Below are 25469 nucleotides of genomic sequence, written 5' to 3'. Positions count from 1 at the left end.
TGGGGCTTTTTGGGGTGGTTTGGTGTTTTTTTTTTTGTTTTTTTTTTTTTTTTTTCTGCCTGCTTGTGAAAGGATGCTTTTGGCAGGCTGTGCTTTTGGCTTGCTGTGCTTTGCCCTTCATTCTTGTGAACAGGCAAACAAAGCCACGTTTAAATAGAAATAACTGTGGACAAAGGAAATGGTGGTGCATCAGACAGGGCAGGTACCATCTCTGGCACTTCTCCTCTGGTCTCCCTCCGTTTGGCCCTGTTCTCCCCACGTGCATTAGGAACAACCCAGCCTGGGTCCTGGTGCAGTGTTGTGGCTGCAGGGATACTTGATCCTGAAGGAATACTTGCCCATGCTTAACACATCAGAAAAAAATGGTTTAAGAACAGTTTGTTCACATGAAAACAAGCTCCCAGCAATCCTGCCAAGGTCAGTGTGCACTGCTGAGCTGGTCTCACGCACCTGCCTTCTCCAGGCATGCAGGACACCCTGGGGAGAGGGAGCAACACAAGCCCTCCCTACCCATGCTCTTCCCCCTGCCCTCTCCAGGGACAAGTTCCACCTGCCCGCCACATGCTTTCTCCTCACTTAACTAGAAAAGAAAACCTTCAGCTTTCTCCAAGTCAAACACAATCCAGTATGAAACCTGGGTAGGGATTTAATCAGTGCAGGTTTGTTCATGGGGCCCTGCTTGGTCACCACCCTTGGGCCAGCCACCAGGACATCATACATGGGGAGCAGGGTCTGGGTAGTCTGTTCTTGAATGAAATCCTACGGAAGAAGATGGGCAGTGCTGCAAAGAGGGCCTCTCCTCTTCCTCGCACCAGTCTGAGGGTCTGCTCCGGTGCAGGGCTGGGGGTCACTGAGTGCGCTGCTCCACCAGCAGTGTCCTGGCTGCTCCAGGTATCATCTGCACGGCTCTTCCTTGCCTCTCCCAGGGCATTGAGTGAGGATTTTCAGGATGTTCTACTTATCAATATGTCCTTATGAGTTCCCCACTGCCTGGCCCAGCACAGCAGGAGAAGTTTCTCTCCCAGCGTGGCTGGGTGCTGAGGTCTCCGAGCCCTCTCCGTTGGTCTGCAGCGTCTGTGTTGTTTCTCATTCTGCCCTGCTGTTAGCTCTCCTCGGAGGTATCGTTGTGGGAAGCAGAGCAGTTCTCTGTTTGCTTCATGATCCCTGCTGAGCCCTGCTCCACTTTGACTTTCTTTCTTCCTCTCATTGACTTCTTAGCTCCTGTAAACAGCAAGATGACCTCAAGAGTTAACCACAGAGCAATGGGTTTACATGTACGAGGTCAGCGTGACCTCCTCCCAAAATAGGGACAGCACAGGAGGAAGCAAAGCTCAGCAAAGATGCAGAGAAACCCCTCTCACACGTGAGATGCACGGGTACCTGGGGGAGGCTGTTTTGTCTCTGGAAACAGAAATACGTGAAGCAGAAATAGGCAGAGAACCGACCTGGTGCTGGAGTGTACCTGAGGCTGCCCAGACAGCGGGATGCATTTCCTGGATCTCTCCCACTTTCAGTGTGGTACATGGCACACACCACATCCTGGGAAAGGGGTTATACCTCTCCATCACCCCATGCCTGCAGCCAGCCCTCACTTGGGACACCCCCACCCAGTCCCAGAGGGTTGGATGGTGTCTGCTCCGGGGACCACACAGCAGCTTCCACACCATGGCTCCAAGCGACTGGTTTTATAGAGCAAATCCTCTTCTCACTCAGCTGCGGTGATGTCCCCTGAGCGAGCAGGCACCTCAAAAGGTTGGGCACAAAGGGACAGTGCTTGCCATTAAAAAAACCCCTTCATGCTTAAGCAACTGCCCTCCTTACATTTATAATTGAGTCAACACTTCCTTGTCTTTACCAAGAGTACAAAGAGGGTTAGTAGCGGGGTATTTCTGACAGAGCACTTTTTAAGGATTGACAGACCCACTGTCTTATCCTTGCTCTTATCAGGAGCAGTTTTCTGCTTATTCACCTGTAGGAAACACGGGTACAACACATTCCTCTGTCATCAGGGAAAACCTCCTCAGCCGCACTGGAAGATCAACAGAGCTGGCAGAAACCTTTCCCTGAATGTCAATAACTCACCCCTGGGAATTTGGCCTTCTCCAATCACCCCCTCCCTGACTGGCTAAGCAAACATGTGGGATTTAGCCCTGTTAGCTTAGGTGCTCAGGAGTGCTCTCCTAGCCACCCTGCCCAGGCTCCCCTGGCTAACCATTAGCAGGGGCTCCTCTGGCTGGAGATCCAACCGTTGCCAAAGCACAGTGCAGCGTGTCTTATCGCTGGGAAACGAAAGACTCCACTATATCACCTTGGGCAAACATTTGTTTGCAGTGTGTCATGCACTCGGCAGAGGAGCACCCTCCTCTCCGTCACAGGGAAGGCGGCTGGTGCCCTCGGGTATTTCTCACGGGAGCCCCTGGGGAAGCAGTGGAAGCTGTAGCCCTGAGCTGATGTCACAAGGAATCCGTCCTTCCTACCTTTCGTCCAGGGATCCTGTCCTCTTTTTCTCTTCTTCTGCAATGCATGAGCTTTGTCTTTGGTGCAAAAATACTTCCCTTCAGCCTGAGCTTCTTGTAGTATATCATCTTCATATGAGGCAGCCACCTACAGCAACAAGAAGAGCAGTCAGTCTACAAACCACCCCACTTTCCCAGGAAGCTGATGGCCTGACGGCATTACTGGGGATCTTTGTGACCATTGCTACGGAGTGGTGACAAATGCATTTGTCTTGACTAGCTGGAAAGAGTGGATATCTCTATCCCTCAGCAACAAGCTGGGTAAAAGTATGCGAATGGGGTTTGGCGCCTCATGGAGAAAGAGCCATCACCTCCTGGAGTGAGCTCAGGCAGGGACAACCCGTCTTACACCTCTTGGACCCAACAGCCAAAGCTAATGGCTGAAGGGAGCAAACACACCTCGCTGTCCGTTGTGTCTGGCTCATCAGATTCCTGCTTCCCAGACTCTGTGTCATCATCATCATCATCTACGGAAACAAAAAATGAAGGTTTTTTTGGGTGGTGGGAGGCCCGACAATCTCATGAGCAGATGTAGAGTCACCAGCCCAGGCTCTGAGGGCCATCAAGGCAGAAAACAGATTCAGCAATAAACTGTGTTGCAGAGCAGAGGCACTCTGAGCTATGTGGCTTGGAATGAGTGTTTATGGGAGATGCAACAGGACTCTCTTAGGGAACTAGCTCCCAATAAAGCTGTATCTATAGGACTTTGCTACCCCAAGGTCACAAGTGCTGGCCCAAAGTCTGTGGCCATGGGTTGGGAAGCTGAGGGGTATTTAAAACCCTTTGAGACCCACGTGGGGAGACACATCTCCGGGTAAAGAGGCCAAAATGGACAATCCTCACGTTTGCAGCCTGTGCTGGTTGGTGGCTCTGGGCAGGGAACATGTGCTGAGGAGCAGAGGAAGGAAAGGTGGGGGAGCTGCTTCCCTGCCCTGCAAAAGGCTTTTGCTGCCTACAGGCCCAGAGGCTACACAACCCCAGACACGTACTTGCACGCACCAGACACGCACCCGACCTTTGCACAGAGCAAAGCTGCCCGCGCCAGGGACCCAGCCTTGCTGGCGGTGGCATCACCCTGTCTGCACCCACAGCAGCACACCCGTGCTGGCCGTGGAGGGGCAGAAAGGGCTGGGGTTGGAGCTGTGCCCTCTTCCGAGGGGCAGGGGCATTCCAGGAGCTCGGTATTTCTTGTTCCTGACACCCAGGTGGTCTAGCTGGGGTAGGATTGTTGGCAGAGCAGCCTCACCAGCTGCCCCTGTTCAGGTGAGAGAGCAGATAGTGCTGCTTTCAGGCGCTCCTGGAGCCCCTGTAGTCTGATCCCATCCTCACTTTATTCTTCCACGGGTTAAAGTTCACTAGAAAGTGCAGAAGTATTTGTGTATTGTTTCCTGGGCTTTGTGTCAACCTTAAGGTGAGAACTGAAGAAAGTCCTGTATTCCCACACCCAGAATGTAATCAGCTGAAATTCTTCTGCTGTGATGATATCTCCTTAGCATATAAATCACAGAGGACTCCTTTTTTTTTTTTTTTTACACCATGCCAAATCCTGCTCCAGAGAGTGTTCCCAAACCGCTCTGACACGCCCAGACCAACTAATCCAGGTGAGCTCAACTTTCTGGCCGAGCCAGTAAGGCCGGTAACGAGGAGCTCTCAGCAGACGTGCTCCCTGCTCCGCTCCCCATGGCTGCTGCCTCCCACCCGCCCGGGCAAACCTGGCACTCACGTCCCATGGCGGCCAGGCAGGGAGAAAGCACCACATGTCCCCAGATAAAGGTCATGGCAGGTTTTGGGAATGGAAAGGACTCTTACAGAGGATGGAGAAGGGAAAGGGAGGAGAGCATCCTGTCCTACCTGTTACAGGTACCAGCATCCCTCGCTCCATGCTCAACCCTACGTGCTGTGCCAGCACAGGGCACGCTTTGGAGCAAGGAGGCACAGGCAGGGATAGTTTTTCCAGTGTTAGTCCTGCAAATCTAGATTTTCCCCACCTCTGCTGGGGTGACTTTTGAGCTTCTACTTCCCTGAGAGGGGTGGGTAATGCTGGAGCAGCAACATTGTCTTGTCCTGGCTCATTGTGGGGTGGGTTTTGCCAATGGGTCGGTGCTAACTGACCTCTTTAGCTCCTGGAGAACTCTGTGCCACCCAGCAGCTGAGTGCAGGGTGCTCTGCAGGGTGTCATAGGGCACCCCACGGGTGGACCATGGTCTATGCTGGGCAGAGATACTGGGCTCTTCTTGTAGATACTGAGCCTAAATTTTGGGCATCCCTAGGGTTGAAAATCGAGGATGCAAATGTGAAACACGAAGTTCCCATGATGGCCCAAAAGAGCTGGGAGCCAAAAGCACCTGGGTCCCTGGAAGGGCATCCCATGCTGGTTAGCTGCTGCTTTGGTCAGCGGGATTGTAGGTGCGTGCAGAGCCCAGCACAGAGAGCTCCTGCTGTAAGATACCATCACCAAAATGTGCCTTTTGCTCTTGCCTTCTCAAGTGTCATGTTTGCCTGGGGCTTTTTACCTGCTTCTCCCTTCTGTGCACTGGCATCCAGTCTCACCCCAGTCTCTGGAAGGGCCTCTGGGTCTCTCGGCGTGGAGTTGTTTGTTGGATGTGCCCGTGAGAGCGCGAGCTGTAGGATACAGGGAGCACAAATGCTGCCTTTGCCAGGCAAGAGGAAAGGGCTGTCCCCAGCCCCTACATGATGACCGTGACACCCGTGGGGATGAACATCGCAGAGGCAGTTCTATGCACTGGTGGGGGTGTTGCAGGGGAACCCAGCACCCCTCCTGCTCCAACCTGTGGGATGGGATACAGGTGCTGCTGCACACTGGTCCTTGGACCTGGATGGAAACCCCACGGGTGCTGGAAGGGAAGGGAGATGGGGAACAAGAGCCAGGGATGAGTGGCTGTGGCTTTGCCATGTCTAAATGTGTCCCTGTTGGCTTCACAGGCAGCAAAGCCATTCTCCCACTGGTTATTAATGGTGGTCATAATGGTGCCAGCATCCAGTGCTGGGCACCTTGGGGAGGGGAAGGGGCCACAGTTGATGCCAACATGAACTGTACTCACCACAGCTGCATCCTCCTCCTCCTCCTCCTCCTCCTCAACAGCACCAGACAGTGCCCGGGTGGCATTGGGCCAGCGGTAGGGGAAGCGCAAGCTGTCCCGCTCTGCCTCGTGTCTCTTGCTGGGGCCGTGGGCTGCTGACACAGCGGGGCTCTCCCCGGGGCTTGGCTGTGGGCTGCTGGCCCCCCACGGCTCCCGGTGGCTGTGCCAGCCTGTTTCCCTGCCACGGCCAGAGTCTGACAGATCCAGCGGTGCGTCTGCACCATCGTCCCTTGTCACCTTCATCTTTTCTTGGAGCTCAGAGCTGTCCCTGATCAGCCAAAGCTCCTTCTCTTCCTTCCCGTCTGCAGCATCCTCCAGGAAGGACCTTTCCTCCTTGCACCCTGCCATGATGTTTGGCCATGGGGAGAGGGGCCGCTCCTCAGGCTTTGGGTCTCCGTCTGCCCGCTGGCCTGTCTGGCACCGCTGCATGAGGAAATGCTGCAGTCGTTCTCTGTGCTTGAGGAGGTGCAGCTTCTCCTCCAGCTGCTGATCCCTCACGTACACCATGGCGGTGGGGAGCTTCAGCAAGGTTGCACGATCTTCCCAGCCATCACGTGACCGTGTCCTGTCATCGGCATCTTTAGCCTTGAGTAAATGGCTGGAGAAGCTGCTGCCGTCCCGGTCAGCCGAAGCACAGTTGCTCGCGAGTCCCAACTGGTGCAGGGAAAGGTGCTTGTGGAGGAGGCAGAGCTGCTCTCTCCGGGCGGTCAGTTTTAGGTTTTCATAGGATGGACCAACCTTGGGGGAGTCTGGTTTGCTTGCTGTTAAATAACTAAAAGAAGCAGGAAAAAAATAATTACAATTAGAGAATTTTCATGTGATTTCCCAGCTCCCGCAGGTGATGTGTGGGGTCTCTCCTGCTCTTTCTGTGCCCTGTTGCAGCTCTTGGACCATGCATCACAGTCACCTTCAGGTGCTGTGTTGGGGAGGAGGGTCCCGGTGGCTGCAGGAACCAGGCAGCCGGCAGTGGGTCTCTGCACTGCACACACCGCAGGAAACCACCACCAGCCACCACCCAAGAGCTCTCTTCTGTCCCTGGGCCACGGCAGCTCCAGACAAGGGGTTGGACAAGTAGGGGAACGCAGTGACTGCTCATGTCAGCACTGCTGCTGAGAAGACACTTGTCAAACCATGCCTTATAGCCAGAAGCATCCTAAATACCCGGCATTGGTCTTTCTTAGTGCCTTGGTGGGCCTGAAGACCTCCAGGATAGGGGAACAGCCCATCCTCCCTGATCTCACTCACTGGGAGATTTTTACAGCCATGCTAAGAAGGTCAGTATGGTGCATGAACCTCCCCTGCAAACCAAGTCTCTGCCATCACTGGTTATTTGGCAACTTCTGTGACTGCGAGCTTTTCCTGGGAATGCTTGGCAGATCTACTCCCACACTGGGAAACTCGCTGTCTCTACAGGTGAACTCACTGGCTTCGCTCAGCCCTCTGCGCTTCTGAAATCAATGGGGAGGATAAGCCCAGGGAAATGCTGAGCCCTGCAGAAAAGCCCAGTAGAAAAGATAAGGAGGAGCAGGGATTGCCGCCTTCCATGAGGCAAGTCCTTCTCCTCCTGGCTGGAGATGGGGGCACGCGCTTTTCTTTATGGGTCTGTCTGAGGAAGCTGGAGTAACCAGGCTGACCTCGTCAGGCGGGATTCCAGTCATTTTTTTGCTGCTGTAAACAGGGAGACCCCCCTCCCCGAGGCTGTGGGAGAAGTGTGGAGAAGAAAGTGGGCAGATGTAGTGAATATCGGCCATCTGATGACAGTCTCCCCAGTGGGACAGCTGCAAGGCCATGAGTCAGGCCCACACCACGACCCACGAGCAGGTAACTCACGCCTCAAGGCTGGGGCTGTGCTCGTGCTCCGGCAGGAGAGGAGTCTTCCTTGCTGGTGGGGACACTGATGCCCCTAAGGGACTTTTTTCCAGGAAGCAGGGTCTGGAGCCAGGTCTCACCAGAGCGATGGTTCCATGCAGCTGGTTGGCGACCCTCTGGGATGCCTGTGGCAGAGGGGAGAAAGTCCAGGTGAGCTGTTGTGCTGTGCATCCCGGGCAGCGCGTTGGCTAAGGGGAGCCCTGCCAAGCAGAGACGCAGCTCTCCACCAGCATGAACAAGACAGACAGCTCTTAAGTGGTCTGTTTGGTATGATTCTGGTCAACGACTCAGCCATATTTTTGTTGGTTTTCCCAGGAAATTTCCCCTTCATTTTTTCTAGCAAGATATACAGTACTCTTTATTTTCTGGCTGCACTGATTTGTAACCCAGCAGGTCTTGTGCCTCCTCTCAAGTCAAGCCATGATTCAGTGGCTTAACCAAGATAAGACCCTGCAAATTCCTTGACCCCTAGTCAGGCCACTAGACTTTATTGATGCAAGCTCCTGGCACGCACTGATTTGGTGGGTGTATTTCCAGTGGAGTACCTGTCTGTGAGGCCAGGACATCATCATTTCTATCTGCTGTCATAAAAGCCTCACCACATGTTCTGACTTGACTTTCCCCTGCCCACCTGGAGATGTCACCAACCCTTCCTGCGATCCCTATTAATTATCCTCACAGCCTGCCTGCAGCCTTACCAAAACCCCTTTTCACCTGCTCTTTCATGTTTTCTGTGAGTTCAGGTAAGCGAAGCCAGTGCCAAAACAGAAGCATCTATGTGGGTGTGTATATGGGCTTGAGTTCCCACGACCAGGAACAGGGCTTCAGGTCCTGCAGTCTCATCTCCCAGTGCCCGGTATCACCATATCACTCAGCATCCCTCAGCTGACACATACTCTCTGTGTTTTAAAGGCACGGCAGGCTTGCATCAATGCACAAAATGGCAACCACTGAATGCCAGGCCCTCTGAAAATACCAATATTCATTATGCTGCAGATGGAGACACATCTGCGATGCTCTTGGGCAGGGCTGCTGTGGTGTATTTGTTCTCAGTACCCACAACTCCCACAGTTTACATGTTCTTCAGGGTTTTCCAACACACAATGTCTTGCTCACCCAGATAATGGAGAGCTGACTCTATAGCTCAGGATAAGCTGCAGTGAAACGTGGCTCAGCACAGTCTCCCCAGCTCCTTCACTCCTCAGAGCTTTCCCCAGCAAGACATCTGAGAGAGGAACCAGAGCAACGGGCAGAGGACTCAAGGATGCTAGACATGTTGTCATGGAGGATAAACACAGGAGAAAACAAAGGCATGCACGCTCGCAGCAGGGACAGGACCCTGTGCCAGACTCCAAATGCTTTGCTTGCAGTGAGTGGCAGTTTCTGCAGACAGGATGCATCTGGCATTTAGTTGGTGCCCTTCTTGGCTCTGGCAACTGCAAACTCCCTGAGTATGGCTAATTGTTTCACCCTAATTGCTTTTCCCTATCCCAGCCTAACTCTCTCGATCCAGTTCAGATAACCACAGTGGTGGGGAGAAGGCCTGAGGGCATGAGGCTGCCTCTGGCAACTCACCATTTCTGCGAGGCTGACTTCTTGGAGAACAGTGCCTGGGGAAGTCCTGCTGCTTGGAGAACTTTTCTGTCCTGCAGGCTTTTCTGCAAAAAAAGACACAACCAGCCACTGTGGTGGTCCCGCAGAGCTGTTGCAGGCTGCCCTACCCTGCAGCATGCTGGAGTCTCACAACCTCCCGAGGATGCCACTGGCTGGCACCAACAACCTTCTATCGAAGATTTTGAGTCAAAATTTCTGTCTGGCTCAAGCCAGCACCTGACTGAACGTACCCTTGATCGCACGTGTGGGTGGCAGCAAGGCAACGACATGGTCGCTGCATGAAATTGGTGGCGGGTCCACACTTGCAAGGCACTGGTCTTACAGTAAGGGCACCCAAGCACTCTTGCTCTAATGCGGAGCAGTGTGTTTCTCCCCTGACATGCATTTCCCACCCCAGCAGCTATTCTGCCCATGGCAATGTCCATCTGAGCTGCCAACAGCTTGGTCTCTGCACTCCAGACCCTTTCCCAGAGGAGCTTTGCACTGTGGCTCAGTCACTCTCCCCATCCCCAGGTCTTCAAGATGGTGGGAGCCAGCAGCACCCACCTTCTTCCAGCTCAAGGCCTGACACATCGTGGTGGGCTTCTTCTGCTCCCCTGTGAGCTGCTTTCTCAGTACCAGCATTCCTGCTCGCTGGGGACAGTAAGGGCAAGGGGGAGCTGGGGGTGGAGCTGCTTTCTCTGGAGGTGACTCCTGCGTGCTTTGTCCTGTCTCTGTTGAAAGGAGAAGGACACAAATGAATGAGTGTGGGCAGGAGAAAGAAGGTTTGAGGGCCACAGTACTGGGAGCACCGAGTTATAGAGCCTGATATATAAATATACATATTTATATATATATATATGTATATATGTATGTGGATATACTGGATCCTCAGACTCACTTCCTTCCATTGCAGCTTATCTCTAGCTCAGCTGCAGTCTGGAGCATGGGACAGAGCCAGCACGACAGCTCAAGGTCTGATTTCCCCACTTGGTTGTGGGTAACATCGCAGGAAGCCACGATGCTAGATAAGCCAAAACCCAACTGTGGCTATTGCAAAAGCTCTGTGAGAACCTGTAGGTCCCTGGCTGGTCTCTCAGCCTGACGTAGGGGTGGATTCAGCATGGGGACATGGCAGCTGTTCCCCTTGACCATTGCGACCTGGTGGGGCTGATGCTCTTGGTCACAATGAGGGAGTCACGGAGTCTCGGAGATCCACTCTTACACCATGGACAAAGTCCTGACTGGACCCTGATGCTGAGACATGAGTGTACGGCCCAAAATCTTCCTATCGAACAGCCCAAGGAAGAGCAGAGCAGAGCACAAGCACTCAGCTCGGCAAACCCAACTCGACCTACAGCTCTGAAACTCCTCAGGCCTTGGGAAGCACTGGGGAGTAAAAACAAGTTTCTCTTCAAGCATATGGTGTTTCTGTGCTCCAAAGAAAACACATTTCTAAACTAATCCCTCAGTGCTAATTCCTCTGGACTTTAAACCCTTGAGGAATGAACTGATTTGTATATATTGGCCAGCCTGGCAGGTTACTTGGCTTCAGCACAGCGCTCTGCTGGGATATGAACCTGTTGGTGCAGATCACTTCTCCCTCTTAACTCTGTCTCACTCCCTTGTGTGTCACTCTCCTTCCCCAAAACACAACCTGCTTCCTGCAGACCCTCCCTGGCTGTTGCAGGAGGGCAGTCGGTGCCATGGAAAAGCCATGGAAGCCCAGGTTGAGGTCTGTGGCCAAGGCAAGAAGCCCAGGGCTCTGCTTCCCATAAGCAGTCTCCCACGGTGGGGTGTTGAATACCGTTGTTCTCCCAAAACCGAATCCTTGGATGCAGGTGAACAGGGAAGTGAGCAAAGGTCAACAAGGACTTAGAGACCATTATGGGTGTTTTGGTGTCTAACATCTACAGGAATCCCTGGGAATTAGATGCTAAAATACTCCTGAGGATGACCTGGACTTGATGTAGCCTGCCCTGCTCAGCTATGAAATTGCCTCTGTCCTTGCCAACACCCTTCATAATAAATGAAACCCAGGAAAACACTTACTCCAGGCTCCGGAGTGTCTTCAGTTCTTCCTTGAGAGTTTTGTTCTCTTCCCTCAAGCGGTTTGTCTCGTTAGCTGCATGGACACAAATTGTGCTGTGGATTCAGGTGTTGCAAGGAGAGAGCTCATGCTGCTCAGAGCTTTCTGGGGAGCACAGGGGAGGAGGAGGGAATGGCACAAAAGCTTTTGGGGGTGTGTGTGTGTTGAATTTCCTTCCTTCTCCGAAAACACACTGGGGGCTGAGGGGTAAAAGGGAGCAACTTTCCAAGTCGGGTTTGGTCAGGATTGGGGTCTGCTTGCAGCCCATCCAACGTGGGGGAAGAGCGTGACCCAGATGGGGTGGTGGCTGTGGCACGGCGGGACGGACACAGCCAGCCCATGAGCACCACGGCCGCCTCCGAGGAGTGGGTGCTGTGTTAGGGAGAGGGCTGGAGGCCTTGGGGAGGATCGGACGAAGGCCAGCGGGAGCTGTGAGCACCCAGCAGCCAGGTGCCCCAGCGAGGAGGCAGCAAGCGAGGGCAGGCAGGCTCCTGGGCAGGGTGGGCTGCTGTTCTGGCTTGCTGCTGCTCGAAAGCAGCACTGGGGCAGGAATGGCATAGCAGGGGAGATAAACTAAGGGCTGCTGGCACCTCTCCATCCCTCCTGAATGCCTTATCTCCTTCACCCCCATGACCCTCCCTGGGCCAGCCAGATCCCCAGGGAAAAACACCCTGAGCCTGAGTGGTGCTGGGAGCTCTGCCAAAGGCTCGGGAGAAGATCTATCACACGTGTTGCTTGATTTCCATTTACCCATGCTGAGCTGCTGCTGTGACTTTCCTGTCTTTGCCAGAGTGTTACTTCTACAGTGCCAAATGCTTTTTTTTTCCAGGCAGCTGACATGGCCTGGCCAGCTTGGGGCTGCTCTCGACGTGAGCATCACTCATTCCCCAGCTCTGCCACTTCGTGTGAGTGGTTACCTCTCCCTGGGGGGGACACGGGCTGCCAGTCCTGGTCAGATATGATTTTTAAAGACCCCCACACTCACATTGGCTCCCTCTTTTCTCTCCATTCTCAAACCCCTCCTGGGTTCCCCATCACTGGGAGACTCATGTGCAAGTATCTGGGAGAGGCACTGACTGAGCAAAGACTCAGCCAGCCAAAGCTGAGCTTACAGCAGGGGGTGGTACATACTGAGGATGAAGATGTGCTTCAGGCTCTGGAAATGAGAGCTCTCATACTCATTCTGCTTCTTTTTCGCCAGCTCCTGGGTGACCATGCATCTGTCGCAGAGACCGGCCCTCAGCCTGGAGGAAAACCCGCGGCCGGCAGCTTATTACCACACGGTTCCCATGGGGGAAATAAGGTCCTGCCCTCTCCACGGAAAAGTATGAGCACCCAGTCCATCACCCAGAATTGGTGAGAGGGGTTATCACCCATACAGCCCAGCCCTGGCCCTTCCACCCCCCTTAGATCCAGTTCTACCCCCAGCAGCTTAGGAAAGCTCCTCTGCATGTGCCTGGGTTCCCCCCAGCTCTCCCAGCAGCCACGTATGAGCAAAAAAAAAGACGTTCATGGGCTACATCCCACCTCTGGGAATACAGCAAACCCCAAACTCTGCCCCTAGGAGGGTGCACCCGCTGCCACTGAACAGCACCCTACTGGAAAATAAGTCTTACCTGTTTTCTAACACCTTTACATTTTCTTTAAGGGCCTTCTGTTGTTCCCTTAATTGGTGATTTTTAGCGAACAACTCTTCAATTCTCTGAGCATCACTAATTGAAGGAACAGAACAAATTAAAGAAAGTTTTTAAATTTCTCCCCCAAATCTGTGCCTTTTTCTGCAGAGCCCTGTCAAGGGGAAGGATTTCTGCCCTGAGCCTGCCGTGCTGCTCACACTAGTGTGGCTGAATTGCTTTTGCCTGTGTGGCAGGAGGGGAAATAAATGTGTTAGAGCCCAGACGCTGCCCTGTGACACCCATCCTTGGAGTTAGCAGCTTGCTTCACCCCACTTCATTGCTTCCCAAGCGATCAGTTGTCCACTGGCACGAGCATCACTGGCCAGTGGGAAGGCAAACAAGAGGTAGGCTGGGGTCACCTCAAGCCCAGCCTGTGCTGGGGACTTGCATGGCAAAAGTCACCAAAAGGTTTGAACCTGGCAGAGCCAGACAGGCAAACTGTGCTGTCTAAATCAGGCAGCCTCGGAGGAGTGCCTGGGAGGTCTGAAAAGGAAGAGGTGTAACCTCCCCTCCGCCCCCCACCCTGCCACAGCGTTGGTCGAGCAGACGTGGCATGGCTTACCGGCACTTCTCCGTCGTCAGCTCCGTCAGCTTGCTTTGCAGGCCTGGAATAATTAACAGAGACGGAGAGGTGGGTATTTATTGCCAATTCCCCGGCACTCAGAAAAAAAATGCGATGATGACGGAATTTCAGGAGGGTGTCCGGCTTTGCAGAAACCTCATCAATTTACAAACCTTATTTCCGAGAAGGAATAACTCATTGCCTGTGTTAATACCGCAGTTTAATATAGCTGGAAAAGTTGTACAAAATGTGAGCACATTTTGTACTTCCGCTATTTAATGAGTCTGCGTTTCCCTCCCACCCCCAAAAAGTCTGTTTCAGTTTTGTTTCTACTTATTTCTTGTTACAGAATGCGTTTCCCAGGAGGGCAGTATTTTATAACTCTTAGGGCTGCAGAGCATCTTGGAGGCTATTTACAGCTGAACAAGAACAGCTTTCGTTGATGGATCTGCAGACGTTACATCCTGTCAAATCCATTTTATGCAAAGTAGATGTAAACATGTGGTTTAAATTGCTCAACAGTTTCCTCTAACTCTCACATGGCTTGAAATTACACAAGAGAAGAATGAATTCATAAGCCAGAATCCTCCAAAAGCGATGTTGTTTTGTTCATAATATTGATACTGGGAATTATTCTAATAAGAAAACAATTGGATTTGGCATTTGGTTGCTTAACCTAGTGGCTCTTATTTTAATAACATATGACCTGAGGAATAATGTATTCCCTAGAGAAATAAACTACCCAGCCTGACTCTAAGGTTTTCTTTAACAGAGCCCCATCCTCCTGCTGCTTCTCTCCGATGGATTATTGCATCTTTCCACTTTGCCTTTGATGCCTCAGTATCCAAATACACCCCAATCCATGTTGCTCGGAGAAAATGCCCGGCAGGTGTGCAAGTCACTTGTGCAAACCTCCCAATTCACCTTTATCGCAGACCACGGCAGCAGGAAAGGAGTCAAATCCCTTGTGATTAATGCTTGGAGCAAGTGGGATTCCTGCAGGGACTAAGCACCTCTGTGGCTTGCCCTCTAGGAACACTGGATGCAGGAATACCCTCTCTCTTCTGCTCCTTCTCATCATCCAAAGTTACCGATTTTCTCAGCAAACCTACTTCTTCACTGGTGAGAGATACCACGGGGGTATCGGAGGGTGTTTTCCCCTGAGGGCCAGGCTGTGACCCTGCATCCCCATCCATCCCCATGAGTGATACTTGCTGAGCCCTACTTCCCAAAGCTCCCTGATCCATACCCGCTCCTTCTTCCTTCAGGTTATTTGAAAACAAACAGACCAAGGTGGCATTACAAAGAAATGGGCCTTGGCCAATTTTGAATACGACTTCTTGTGTCTCCTTACCTTGGACCTCTTTCTCATGGATTTCCTTGAGCTTATTCAGGAACTCTGCAAAACTCTCTGTGGTCATGTTCAGGGCTGTGCTGCACGCCGGGTGAGGATGTACGTTTGTCTCAAATTATTCAGGTTTCAGCCTAAAAGGCCAATAAAAGAGAAATATCTTGTGTATGTGATGTTTAGCAAAGTCATAGAAACAGGGCAAAGCCCAGATCTGGAAAAGTGAAGTCATTTGCTAAACCATGCACACACATAAAGCAGCAGGCTCATCTGGGGATGCATTTTGAGACTGTCCGCAGTGTCTCAGCCCCAGGCTGGAGGCACGGGCAAAATGGAAGACAAACAAAAGCCCAGGTAGAAAAATCAGGCTTTTCCTCTACTTTTTGAACTGTTTAAATCACATTTCTCTGGGATAAAGCAGGGCAAGGCATCTCCTTGAGGAAGGAACTGCAGGGCTCATGTCAGGACTACTTTGCTGGGGGCTGATGATGGGAAAACTCACTGCAGCTTTGGTGCTTGAGCCTGATGGACCCGTCTCCCACTGCCTCCCGAGATGCTCCTATGCATCTCTCCTCCCTTTGGCACCACGCACAGCTTCTACAGAGGCAACACATATTGCTCAGCCACCCCACGTGGCCTTGCTGGCTGCAGCCTCTCTGAATCCTTGGGAGACACCAAACTGGGTGTTATTTACCCTGTTTTACAGAGAAACCTGGAGAGGTGATGCACAGAGCCGAGCCCTGCAGGAAGCTTGGTGGGTGGCGAGCTGGTGTGGGTGCAGTGCTGGGGGGGTTGGACATGAGCTGGGGGCACCCCGGGGTGCACAGGCTGCCCTCAGTCCCCGTGTACTGGGAACAGCATCCCAGGTCTTGTCCCAGGCTCAGGTCTCTGCTCCACCGGCCCCTGCCTCAGTTTCCCCATTGATATTATGGGGTTATTAATGCTCCAGCATGCTGAGTGCCATCACTTAGTGCTGGCGGTAGTGTTCAATAATCCCCAAGAACAGATAAAGTGCTCGACTTTCAAAAGAAACCTTGCTTTTTCTTTTTTTTTTGGTTGAAAAGATCCCCAAACAACAGGAGAGGTGGAGAGCAACCCATGATACCCCCAGCTCGGTAAGCTGGGAAAGGCAGGAGGTAAACAAATAGCCTGAAAGTGAGGGGTTGCTTTTTTAAGAATATTGCCCTAATTTTAAGAATTTTTAAGAACTTTTGCCCTATTTTTTAGAATTTTGCCCTAATCCCATGAACTTTGAAATTACTAGCAGGGATGGAAAGTGGAAACTTAGGAGATGAGAAAGCTCATTACAGCAGGGGTGACCTTATTCCTCCCTGCGATGCTGATGTTGGGTAAATTCTTTCTTTTCCATCAGCCGAAGCCCCGGGGAGTCTCAGATCCCCCAAAATGGTTGTGGGACCAGGTTCCTCCTGGACCATGGTGGTACGGGGGAGGGACGTGTGTCTGAGTATCCCCACAGTGCATGGTGGAGGTTCCCTGAGGGTTTGGGCAGGAGGGGTGTGCAACCTCCCTACCCCTACGGGCAGGTCAGAAAATCCCTGCACACCCTGGGGTGTCCTCTGGGACCACCAAAACCATGCTGAGAGAAGAGGGACATTCATGTGAGGGCATTCAGCATCGCCACACGGGAGCTTCTACCCTAAAAGTCATGCTGGGTTACTGGGTCGTGGCCAGTAACCCCATTCCTGACAAAGCACCTGGGCACTCAACCTTCAACCACACAGAGGTGACCAGGGAGAAAACGTCTCCTCCGTTGTTCCAAGGTGAAAGGCTGGGCTGGGACCCAGGTTTTGCAGCCCCACAGTGGAACGGGGAAGGATTCTGCTGGGCTCCAGCACACCCCCAGCCTGGCTCCCTGCCTGCAGCCCGCCTGTGCCTTTATCTGCATGCAGAGCAGAGGTGTGCCGGATCGCCTGCATATGCAAGATGTGGGCACGCAGAGCTGGAAGAAGAAACTTTCCCCTAAAGCGTCTGATTTTCAAAAGAAATGAGGCACGCGCCAGCGAGCAGAAGCAGCGAGCTCGAGCTTGTGTGCTCTTAGCATGCTTGGATGGGCCAAAAAGCTGCCTAAACACAAACCATCCCAGAGCCACCGCCTTTGCCTTTTGAGCAAATCTGGTGCAAAAGGGAGCAGAGATCTCACACTCTGGGGAGACGATTTAAAAAATATTCATCGCTCTCACTTACCTGGGCAGAACCCACCCTTTCTCAGGGCTGGGTGATCTCTCCCAGCAAGTAAAAGCCACCCGAGGCATGGCACGGCTTGTTGCGGCTCGTGCAGCTCAGGATTGGCTGCTGTGAAATGGGATTGGGAACCAACCTCTGCTGAATAACGAGCCAGGGGAAATAATAATTGGCTCTACTCCAAAAAAGAAAGAAAAAAAAAAAAAAAAAAGAACCCCCTGATGTTAACGGTAAAGACTTCCTGGGATTGCTGAGTCCTAAATTCGGCTCTGCCCTGGGCAAAGCACCTTCCCAGGGCTGAAGGGAGGTTGTGAGACCCACGGCTGCCGTCATGGGGCTGACACCCCGACTGCTGGCTCTGAAGGCTTTGAAGTGCTCAGGCACTAATTCATGTTGCGTTCCCCGGTGCTGTAAACTGGGAAGGAATTGCAACTGGGAGCAGAGCCGGTGGCGGCCATGTGGGCTTCTGACGATTTTCGCTCGTGCTGGATCAGCCCCTGCCCTCCTTGGCGCTGCCCCCTCCCCAAGGCTGGTGTCTTGGGGGGCTGAAGAGCACCCGGTATTTTGGGCCATAAGGCTCCAGCTGGGACACCCCGGCAAGGTGACATCTAGGCTGGGGCTCGTGCCAGCCGTGGTTCAGGGATGCAGGGTTGGGCTTGGATGTGGCTGGAGGCGGAGGGCGCGGGGCAGCCCAGGTGCTCAGCGCCGGATCCGGATCCCTGCTGCTGTGACTCAGCGCTGCGGGTAGAGCCCAGCAGATCAGGATTTGAGGCTGGGGTGTGGGCAGCAGCTTTGCCTTCCATGCACGGCTGCAGCTGTGGTGTCACCAGGGTTGGGGCTCACTCCTGACTGCCTTTTCCTCAGAGCCCACAGGTCAGCGGGGATCAGTGATCGGAAAAGCTATTGCCATTTTTGGTGGGATTTGACACCAGCATCCATCCCTGCCTGCAGACAGGACTGCCGCTCTGCGACAAACCTGGCGAGGACTTTGGGAGTCTGATCTGTGCACACACATGGTTACAGGGATGTTGCACGAGCATCAACTCCCATGTATCCGTACCCAGGATCTGGCCTTTCGCTGCAGCAGAGCAACCCCACAGACAGCCCAGGCTCTCCGAGGGGTTCAGCTTTGCACGGACTGACCAAGGCGTGAAGCCGCAGCCCCTGGCTCCTCCACTCCACTCAAGAGGATTTATTGAGGGAGATTTATTGATAAAGACCAGACCACAGAGTCCCTCAGTGTGGAGCTCACTCCCTGAGACAGGGATTTCATTTACAGCCCTGAGCCCTTTCCAGAGCTGTCACTGTAATATACACCTGGTGCTGCCGGACGCCGGGCCAGGAGCCACCCTTTGGCATGCTGGTGGGGCCAGGCGTATTTCAAAGTGACAAATGCCCTCTGCAAACAGAGCCCTAGTATTGGGGACCCAAGACTCCAACCAAAACTCCTCATCCAGCCCCTAAATCTAGTGGGTTTGGAAAGCCCAAGCCCCCTAGGCAGGGCAGTCACTGATGGCCGTGGCTTTGCTCACCTGCTCTCTGTGTCCCCTGACGCTCAGCTCAGAGTGGGACACAGGGTCCGGGTTGGGGCACAGGGTCCCCGGCACGTTGGCTCTCACACATGGGGCTGGTGCAGCCTCTGGCATCGCCTGGGTACCAATGGCATTGTTCCTCGGGGTGGGATCCTCCTGACTGTGGCTGGGGAAAGGAAAAGAGGCAGGAAGGTTATTTCCCAGCCCATGCCAGGGGTCTGGGAAGGAACAGACTCAGACATTGGGCTCTGACAGCACAGCTGTCCCCTATTCCCTCATCCCTGGGGGGTTTCTGACCTCTTATTGCCATCCTCAGTGCTGCTGGCCACGCTTACATTGAGCCATGGCACATCCTCACCCTCAGTACTGTTTCCTTTCAGAAGAATAAAGCAGCTCATTAGCTAAATAAGCTTAAGATGTTAAAAATAAAAATGGCAGAATTCTGAAGTTCTGACACTGTCGGATCAGTGAAGCTCACTGGATTTACAACCCATATTACCCCATCAGCAGTGCTGGAGTTGTTCAGCTTCAGGCTGGATTTATGTAATATACCTTTTGCTGGGCGATTGCCGGGCAGGGCTCCTTTCACCAGCCAAACTTTCTTTTCTTGGCTACCCTACTATGTTCCTAGTCTAATTTTAGCATTATAAATTGAATTTATACCCAGAAAAGCTGCCTGATCACTCATGGAAAATCTGCAGTGCCAGGAGTATTTTGCAGGCCAGCGTGAAGCTGATCTGTTTTGCTGATGTACTGTGCACTTGGCAGATTGGAGAGAGTTTTCTATGTGCCTAAGTTTGTTGTTTGTTTTTGGTTTTTTTTTTGCTGGGCATTTATTTATTTGTATGACTTAACATGGCACAGGCTGTCCTAAAATGGAGCCCAGCGCTCACTCTCCACCGCTCTGGTTTTGCATGTGGGTGTTGGATAGGGGTTGGCAGATTGCAAAATTGCCCCCGACAGGTGAGACAGGACGAGCAGCTTTGGCTCTCGCCTCACCGGGAAGGAGGATAAAGTGCCTTCCTCTGCTTCACACAACCCGAAAATCCTCCCCGAAGCAGGGCAGCTGCTCTGTGCTGCTCTGCCAGCTCAGGGGCTGGTTTGCAGCAAGCCCTTGCTGCAGACACCCCATCCCAGGGTCACCTCTGCTGACTTAGGATGGGGATCCCACCTGGGCAGCGCGCAGCTGCAGTGGGGCTACGAGCTGTCTCGATGGCCCTTTGGGTTTGCTGGGGACCGGTGCTGGTCGCAGCCCCCTCGACAAGTTAAACAGGACCAGCAGCACCAGGGAGATGCTGCCCCTGCTCATGTGTGTGCAGACGTGCCCCATTGCAGGGAGAGGAGAACAAGAGTGAATCCTCCAAGATGAAGCTCCAGCCTCAAGTCCCAACCTGCACATCTATTTACTTCAACCCTATAAAGTGTGTTGCCATAATACAGTGCAGCCTGGGCTATCACAAAACCAGCAGCTCGGCTTCTCCCCCACCACCCCTGCCCTTTGGGGGCAGCTTCTGGTTCTCCAACCAAACGCCAAAGCAATGGGGATTTTCTTCTCTTACCTTATTTTTGCTTGAAAGCCCCTAGCTGGTGAGTGCCCAGGGGACACAGGGACATTCTTCCTTCAGGACAGAGTCTTTGCTGCCCTGGTGTTGCAGGATCACTAAAGAAGAAGTTGGTCCTCTGCAATACCTGAATACCTCCAGGAACTGGAATTTGGGCTCTATGTAATGGGATGAGCAGCTAAGGGGTCTGTTCTTGCACTCTCCCCAGCTGGGAGTGAGGCTTTGTCCTCCTGCTCCCCAGTTCCTTCAACAAACAGCTCCCTGATGCTTTGCTGAGGTTTAGCAGTAAATATTTGTCCTGCTCCCTGCTTAGGGGGGGACACATTTGCATTTGGACCTGCTGACCATGCTGTGATGCTCCCTGGAGCGTGGTGGGCTTTGGCCAGATCGCGGGCAGGTCTGTGTGCCCTCATGAGGATTCGGGAGATGATTAAAAGTAGCCACTTATCTGCTGGTGCATCTCGGGGTAACCACAAATTCTATAAACATTACTTAATTAACACCTCAAAATGCTCTGGGAAGTGGGTAATGAAGCATTATCACATTTTTCAGGTGTTTTAATTGAGAAGTGGTGAGGCTCAGGGAATAGCTCAAGGCCTTGTCGGGAGTGGAGGCACATGGCCACCGCCTCCTCCCAGCCCAGCCAACATGCTCCCGCTGCCTCCCCCGTCCCCAGAGCCCTTGGCTGGAAAAAGTGGGTGGTAAATACCCTGGGAAGCTCTGATAGATGGTGGTATCACCCCATGCTCTGCTTGTGATTCCGTTATGCTGCACATGGCATCTGAAGAGCATCCTGGTCTCACTGTCTCCTCCATGGCAGAAGACCTCGACAGCAGCATGCCTTGGAGCTCACGCTGCTCCTATCACTCCTGGTCCTGCATGGACAAGCAGGTCTTGTGTGGGGTAAGGGACATGAAGATCCATTGCAACCATCCTCAGATAAACTGGCACCTTTGCTCCTACTGTGTTAGGGTGTTCGTGGGCATCCTGAGTCAAGCTAATGGCCACGCAAATGAAAAGAATAAATCTCTCTCCCCTGGATATGGTGCAGGCAATGAAGTCTTTAACTGAATCAGCTTTTCTCTTCAGCACTATTTAAAAAAGGGGTTGTGCGCTAGGAAGATTCAGTCCTGCAAAACCATCCTGGGTGATTGAGCCTCGCTGGTTCAACCAGGTCAGGCGGATGAGGGTGGGATGGCCTGTGGCACTTCTCCCTGGGAGCTTGCAGGGCCTCAGGCTGCTGGATCTGGCCCTATCCCCACAGCCAGGGCAGTTTAAAGCTACTGGTAGTGCAAGTTCAAAAGCTGAAACCAGGAGGCTGGTAGCCCCTGCTGATGGGGATGTCCCCATGGGGGATAACCCAGTGAGGGATGCCCTGGGGACCTCCTGCCAATGGGGATGCCCCAATTTTCAGAGAGCTGCGAGACCATGTCAGGCTTTTATCCACTGATGTAAGGCTGAAGTTTTGGTGGTCAGTAAATATTTCTCTTTTATAATAGCAGGAGCTGCAGGAAAGGCTCTGTATGCTTTGAAGACCCAGATCAACATCACTATGTTTGCTGTTATTCTGAAAAACAAGTTTCCCACGCAGCCACAGGGCACCTGTGTGGGATGCAGTCCCCTTGGCATCGGTAGCTGTGAGCTGCTGGGACCACAGTGGTGCTTGGTTTGGGGTAAGAGGAGGTTGGGGGGGCTGCAAGGGTCCCTTTCATTCACAGGGAACAGGTCCCCCATGAGCCATGCTTGCTGCTCCGGTCTTGGGCAAGACCTTGTGCTTTGGGTTTCCCCGTACATCCCATGAGGCTACTCTAAGGCAGTGGTGGAGCACACCTCCAGGTGTTGCTTCTCTGCTTTCAAGGCTCCTTTTGGGCAATTTGAGCAATCACAGGGTTTCAGGTGTCATGCAGCTGGGGCCTCCCAAGCACAAGCTGGACAGGAAGGGTGGATGCTTTCTCTTCCTGGCCTTGGCATCTGCCCCTGGCAAGGTTTGGGAGCCAGGTTCCCATTGCTGAGGAGATATGGGAATGTGTTCATGGTGTTGGGCAGTTGGAACAAATGACTTGCCTCTAAAAGCCCTGGAGAAGCTTTGACAAAAGATGCCAAGAACCCATTCCACCAAATCTCCAACCTTTGGGAATTCCTGCAGCTCATGTTGAAACAGTCAGGAGGTCCGGCTTACCTTCCCACTTCTGGAGAGAGAAAATGCCCAACACCTCTAATCTGGAAGAAAAACCCACCCAGTGGGGCTTTTCCTTCCTCACAGTCATACCTCAGTCCAGCCAGCTGCAGGTACGCCTGCTGAGCAGAGCTAGTCCTCTCCTGAGCACAGCCCCAAACACACGGCGGATCTGCAGGCTAGCCAGGACACATACACCGTCTCACCACTTCCGAGCAGACTGAGGGCAAAAACTCAGCAGAGGATGCTGTATTTGGGAAATATCTTCTTCTTCAGCAGGCTTGCACAGAACCATGCTTCCCCACCTTGCTGGGCAGAGCCCTGCCAGCTTCATCCTGCATCTGATCCAGATCAAGTAGTGACTCGATCCCCTCTGGAGCAGCTTTGCTCCACCTGGGCTTTTGCCCTGCTGCAGCATTATGGACTCTCTTACCAGCTCAGCCTCACACTGCGCTGCCCAACAAGCAGGACAGCCACAGCCAGGCATTTTTATGGGCTGAGGCTTGTCCCAGATGCATTAGTGTTGAGGACACTTTGCTGCCTGGGCTGGGTTTTGAATCAATACCAAACATCAGCGTCCTCCACTGAAGCTCTGAGAGGATTTATGGTCGTCTCTCCTGTAAGTGCTTTCAGGTCATTCCCCATCGTGGGGCTGTCCCAGCAGAAGGGACAAGGAGCAGGCAATGGGGACAATCCAACCCACAGCAACAAAATCCCTGTGAAGGAGGCAGTGTGTATGGACACAGCTTCTGCCTTGCAGCAATCCCACCATCACGTCCTTTGACCTGGATTTAAAGTAGGGAAGAGGAATGACAACCCCCCCAGTAGCATCACACCTTGTGCCTGGGGCTGCTGGAAGCCCCAGCAAGCTCCAGAATTGCTGAATATTTGCATTGCCTGCAGGAGTGTATCTGCCCTCCCTGGGCAGGATGTCCCATGAGGAATCCAATGGGGACAGAGGGTCTGAAGGGGGGGAGGGGGGTTGGGGGGACAGAAGGCCACTTCACCCAGCTGGTGGGGGTCACGTGGAGGGAAAAAAATTTCTTCTTAGCTCTACCAACAGAGATGTGGTCAATTTAGGGTGGGAAACTGGGGTTGGGAAGGGAGCCCCATGACCCCATTGGGAGTTATTTACTGCCAAGCATACGTGTGGTTAGGTGCAGGTCAGCACTGCCTGAGATACTGCATGGGAGGTGGATCAGGTGTGGAAGGAGGTGATGCCCCCCCAGTGCTGGCCACTAACACCCGGGTGAGCAGCGCTGCCAGCCCACGCGCTGCCACGGCACATCCCAGCGCGGCCGGGGACCCAGCTCTGCTCACAGCACGGCTGTCGCACACCCCGGATCTTTGGTCAGAGAAACCTTCGATGTCTGCTGCCTCTGGTCCCTGTTCGCTAAATACAAATGTGACCGGAGTCCCCAGTACTCACACAAACCCTGACACCCACAAACAGCTCTGACCCTCGCAGAGATACTTCACTCCACCCGAGCTAGAGCTGAATGCCCTTTCTTTACATTTCAGATTCCAGTGGTATCTCATTACCTTTCAGGCTCAAGCAGAAAATGCCAGAGAAGTTTTTGTTAGAGGAGAGGGAACTGCCAGGGTCCTGGCTGGGCAGTGACCACACAGCTCCCTCCCTGCCAGCCCCACATGCACCCAGAGGCAGAACCACCACTTTGCAACAAGCACCGACTCCCTGGCTACTGGAAAAATCCAAAGTTTCTCCATGAACTCTGAGAGGGGACAGAAAAGAAAGCAAACCCGTGACACCACAGTCTCTGCCCATCAGATGGGAGCTGGAGCAGGCTCCGGCTGCCAGCACCAAGTGACAGCTCTCCCCGGCACACTGTGGCGCTGATTTTGGGCAATTCTCCATGCACAGCTCACACCAGCTCCCTTCCCATCTCTGTAACGCTGCCCGGAACGCCAGGGGAGAGATAAAAATCAGCGCAGGCACAATACTCACATTGGGGGACTATCTCTGTGTCTCTCCTTCGATTCCTCCGGCTCAGTTAAGTTGTGATCAGGAGACGGTCATCTGGGACACAGGAGACAGGAGTGAGCAGTGTGGGTGAACTTGCACAGACAATAAGCCATAATTTTTCCTTGCAGTCCAACTGGCTCTACTGGTTTGCATTTCTTTGCCCCAGCAGCAGAAAGGAGGCTCAGCTTAACTAAAGCTGCCCAACAGGTTCTGCTATAATACAAAGAGTGGCAAGACCAGTATGGTGTGAACCCAGATAGAGATTTGATTGTTTTCCCATAATTACAGTTCAACCTGTGCTGTTGGTTGAAGTCAATCACATTAGCAAACAGACCCATTTAAATAATTCATCTACCATTAAGATGGGATTTTTTTCATTTTATATAACTTGGTTCTTTCTGAGAAGAAAAAAGAAAAATCAAATGTGACAGCAGCAGCATCCTGCTAGAGTGGCATGGCCCAGGGCACACAATAGCCCTGAACCCAAACAGCTCATGAAAGGCAAAGGAATGTGTCTAAATTGACACAGTTGGCTACTTGCAAGTGCAGGATGAAAATCTTGGGGGCACTTTGGAGTGGCTGGGGATGCATTGGGGACCAGTGGGGCAAGGCTGGGTGACTGGGTGCTGATCCTGGCCATCAGCCCTGCCTCAGCCAGGCTTGCCTCCCAGCTCTAGCTGCTGACACAAGCAGCTTCCTCCCCAGCCGTGGGCTGGTGGAGCCGAAGGCAACGTGGACATGTCCTGAGCCTTTGAAGTGCAGCTCTTTCAGCATCCCCCAGGAAAACGCTGGCACCGATTCCCCTGCCCAGGCTGAGCAGGGACAGCCTTCCCCCGCATCACTGCGGACATCAGCAGCATGCAGGGGCTGTGAAAGCAAGAGATGCGTTCACTCACTATCAGCACAGCACCAATAAAAAAGCAGTAAAAAGCTGTTGCCTACATATCTGAGACCCAGACATCATGTCCTGCTTGGCCAAGAGCTGCCTGATGAGCACAGGGCCCTGCTGTGCTGGCACAACCACCTCCAAATGTGGCTCTGCTCGGGAGGGACGCGTCCGTGTTGCCTAATAGGACACGTAAGCTGGGGAGGGTGGTTTCCCTGAGATATTTCCAGGGCTAGTGGATAGGGAGAGCTTCTGCGAAAGGAGATTTGGAGCATCGAGGCTGAGCTCCTCCTCCGAGTCATCCTCTGGGGCAGCCCCATTGTGCGAGGAAGGCAGCTCTGTCATGCTGTGTGTCCCCAGAGCTCAGTCCCCA

At 53.0% G+C, this 25469-nt stretch overlaps 1 protein-coding gene across 1 annotated transcript; it reads right to left on the bottom strand.

The window, feature by feature from the left end:
- Positions 1 to 640: 640 nt before the first annotated feature.
- RBBP8NL (RBBP8 N-terminal like) lies at positions 641 to 24322 on the bottom strand. Its single transcript, XM_026862102.1, has 15 exons — positions 24193 to 24322; positions 18489 to 18654; positions 14761 to 14891; positions 13407 to 13449; positions 12785 to 12880; positions 12300 to 12412; positions 11132 to 11204; positions 9647 to 9813; positions 9062 to 9144; positions 7448 to 7611; positions 5579 to 6389; positions 5030 to 5138; positions 2916 to 2983; positions 2478 to 2604; positions 641 to 1221 (listed from the first exon to the last, which is right to left on the bottom strand). The coding sequence occupies exons 3-15, from the start codon at positions 14825 to 14827 to the stop codon at positions 1103 to 1105; spliced, it is 2040 nt and encodes a 679-aa protein (XP_026717903.1). The 5' UTR covers positions 14828 to 14891; positions 18489 to 18654; positions 24193 to 24322; the 3' UTR covers positions 641 to 1102.
- Between the last annotated feature and the right edge of the window lie 1147 nt (positions 24323 to 25469).

This window comes from Athene cunicularia (assembly GCF_003259725.1).
Source record: "Athene cunicularia isolate RWA chromosome 20 unlocalized genomic scaffold, athCun1 chr20_part1, whole genome shotgun sequence".
Classification (NCBI taxonomy): Eukaryota; Metazoa; Chordata; class Aves; order Strigiformes; family Strigidae; genus Athene; species Athene cunicularia.
This window is presented reverse-complemented; position numbering and strand designations above follow the sequence as displayed.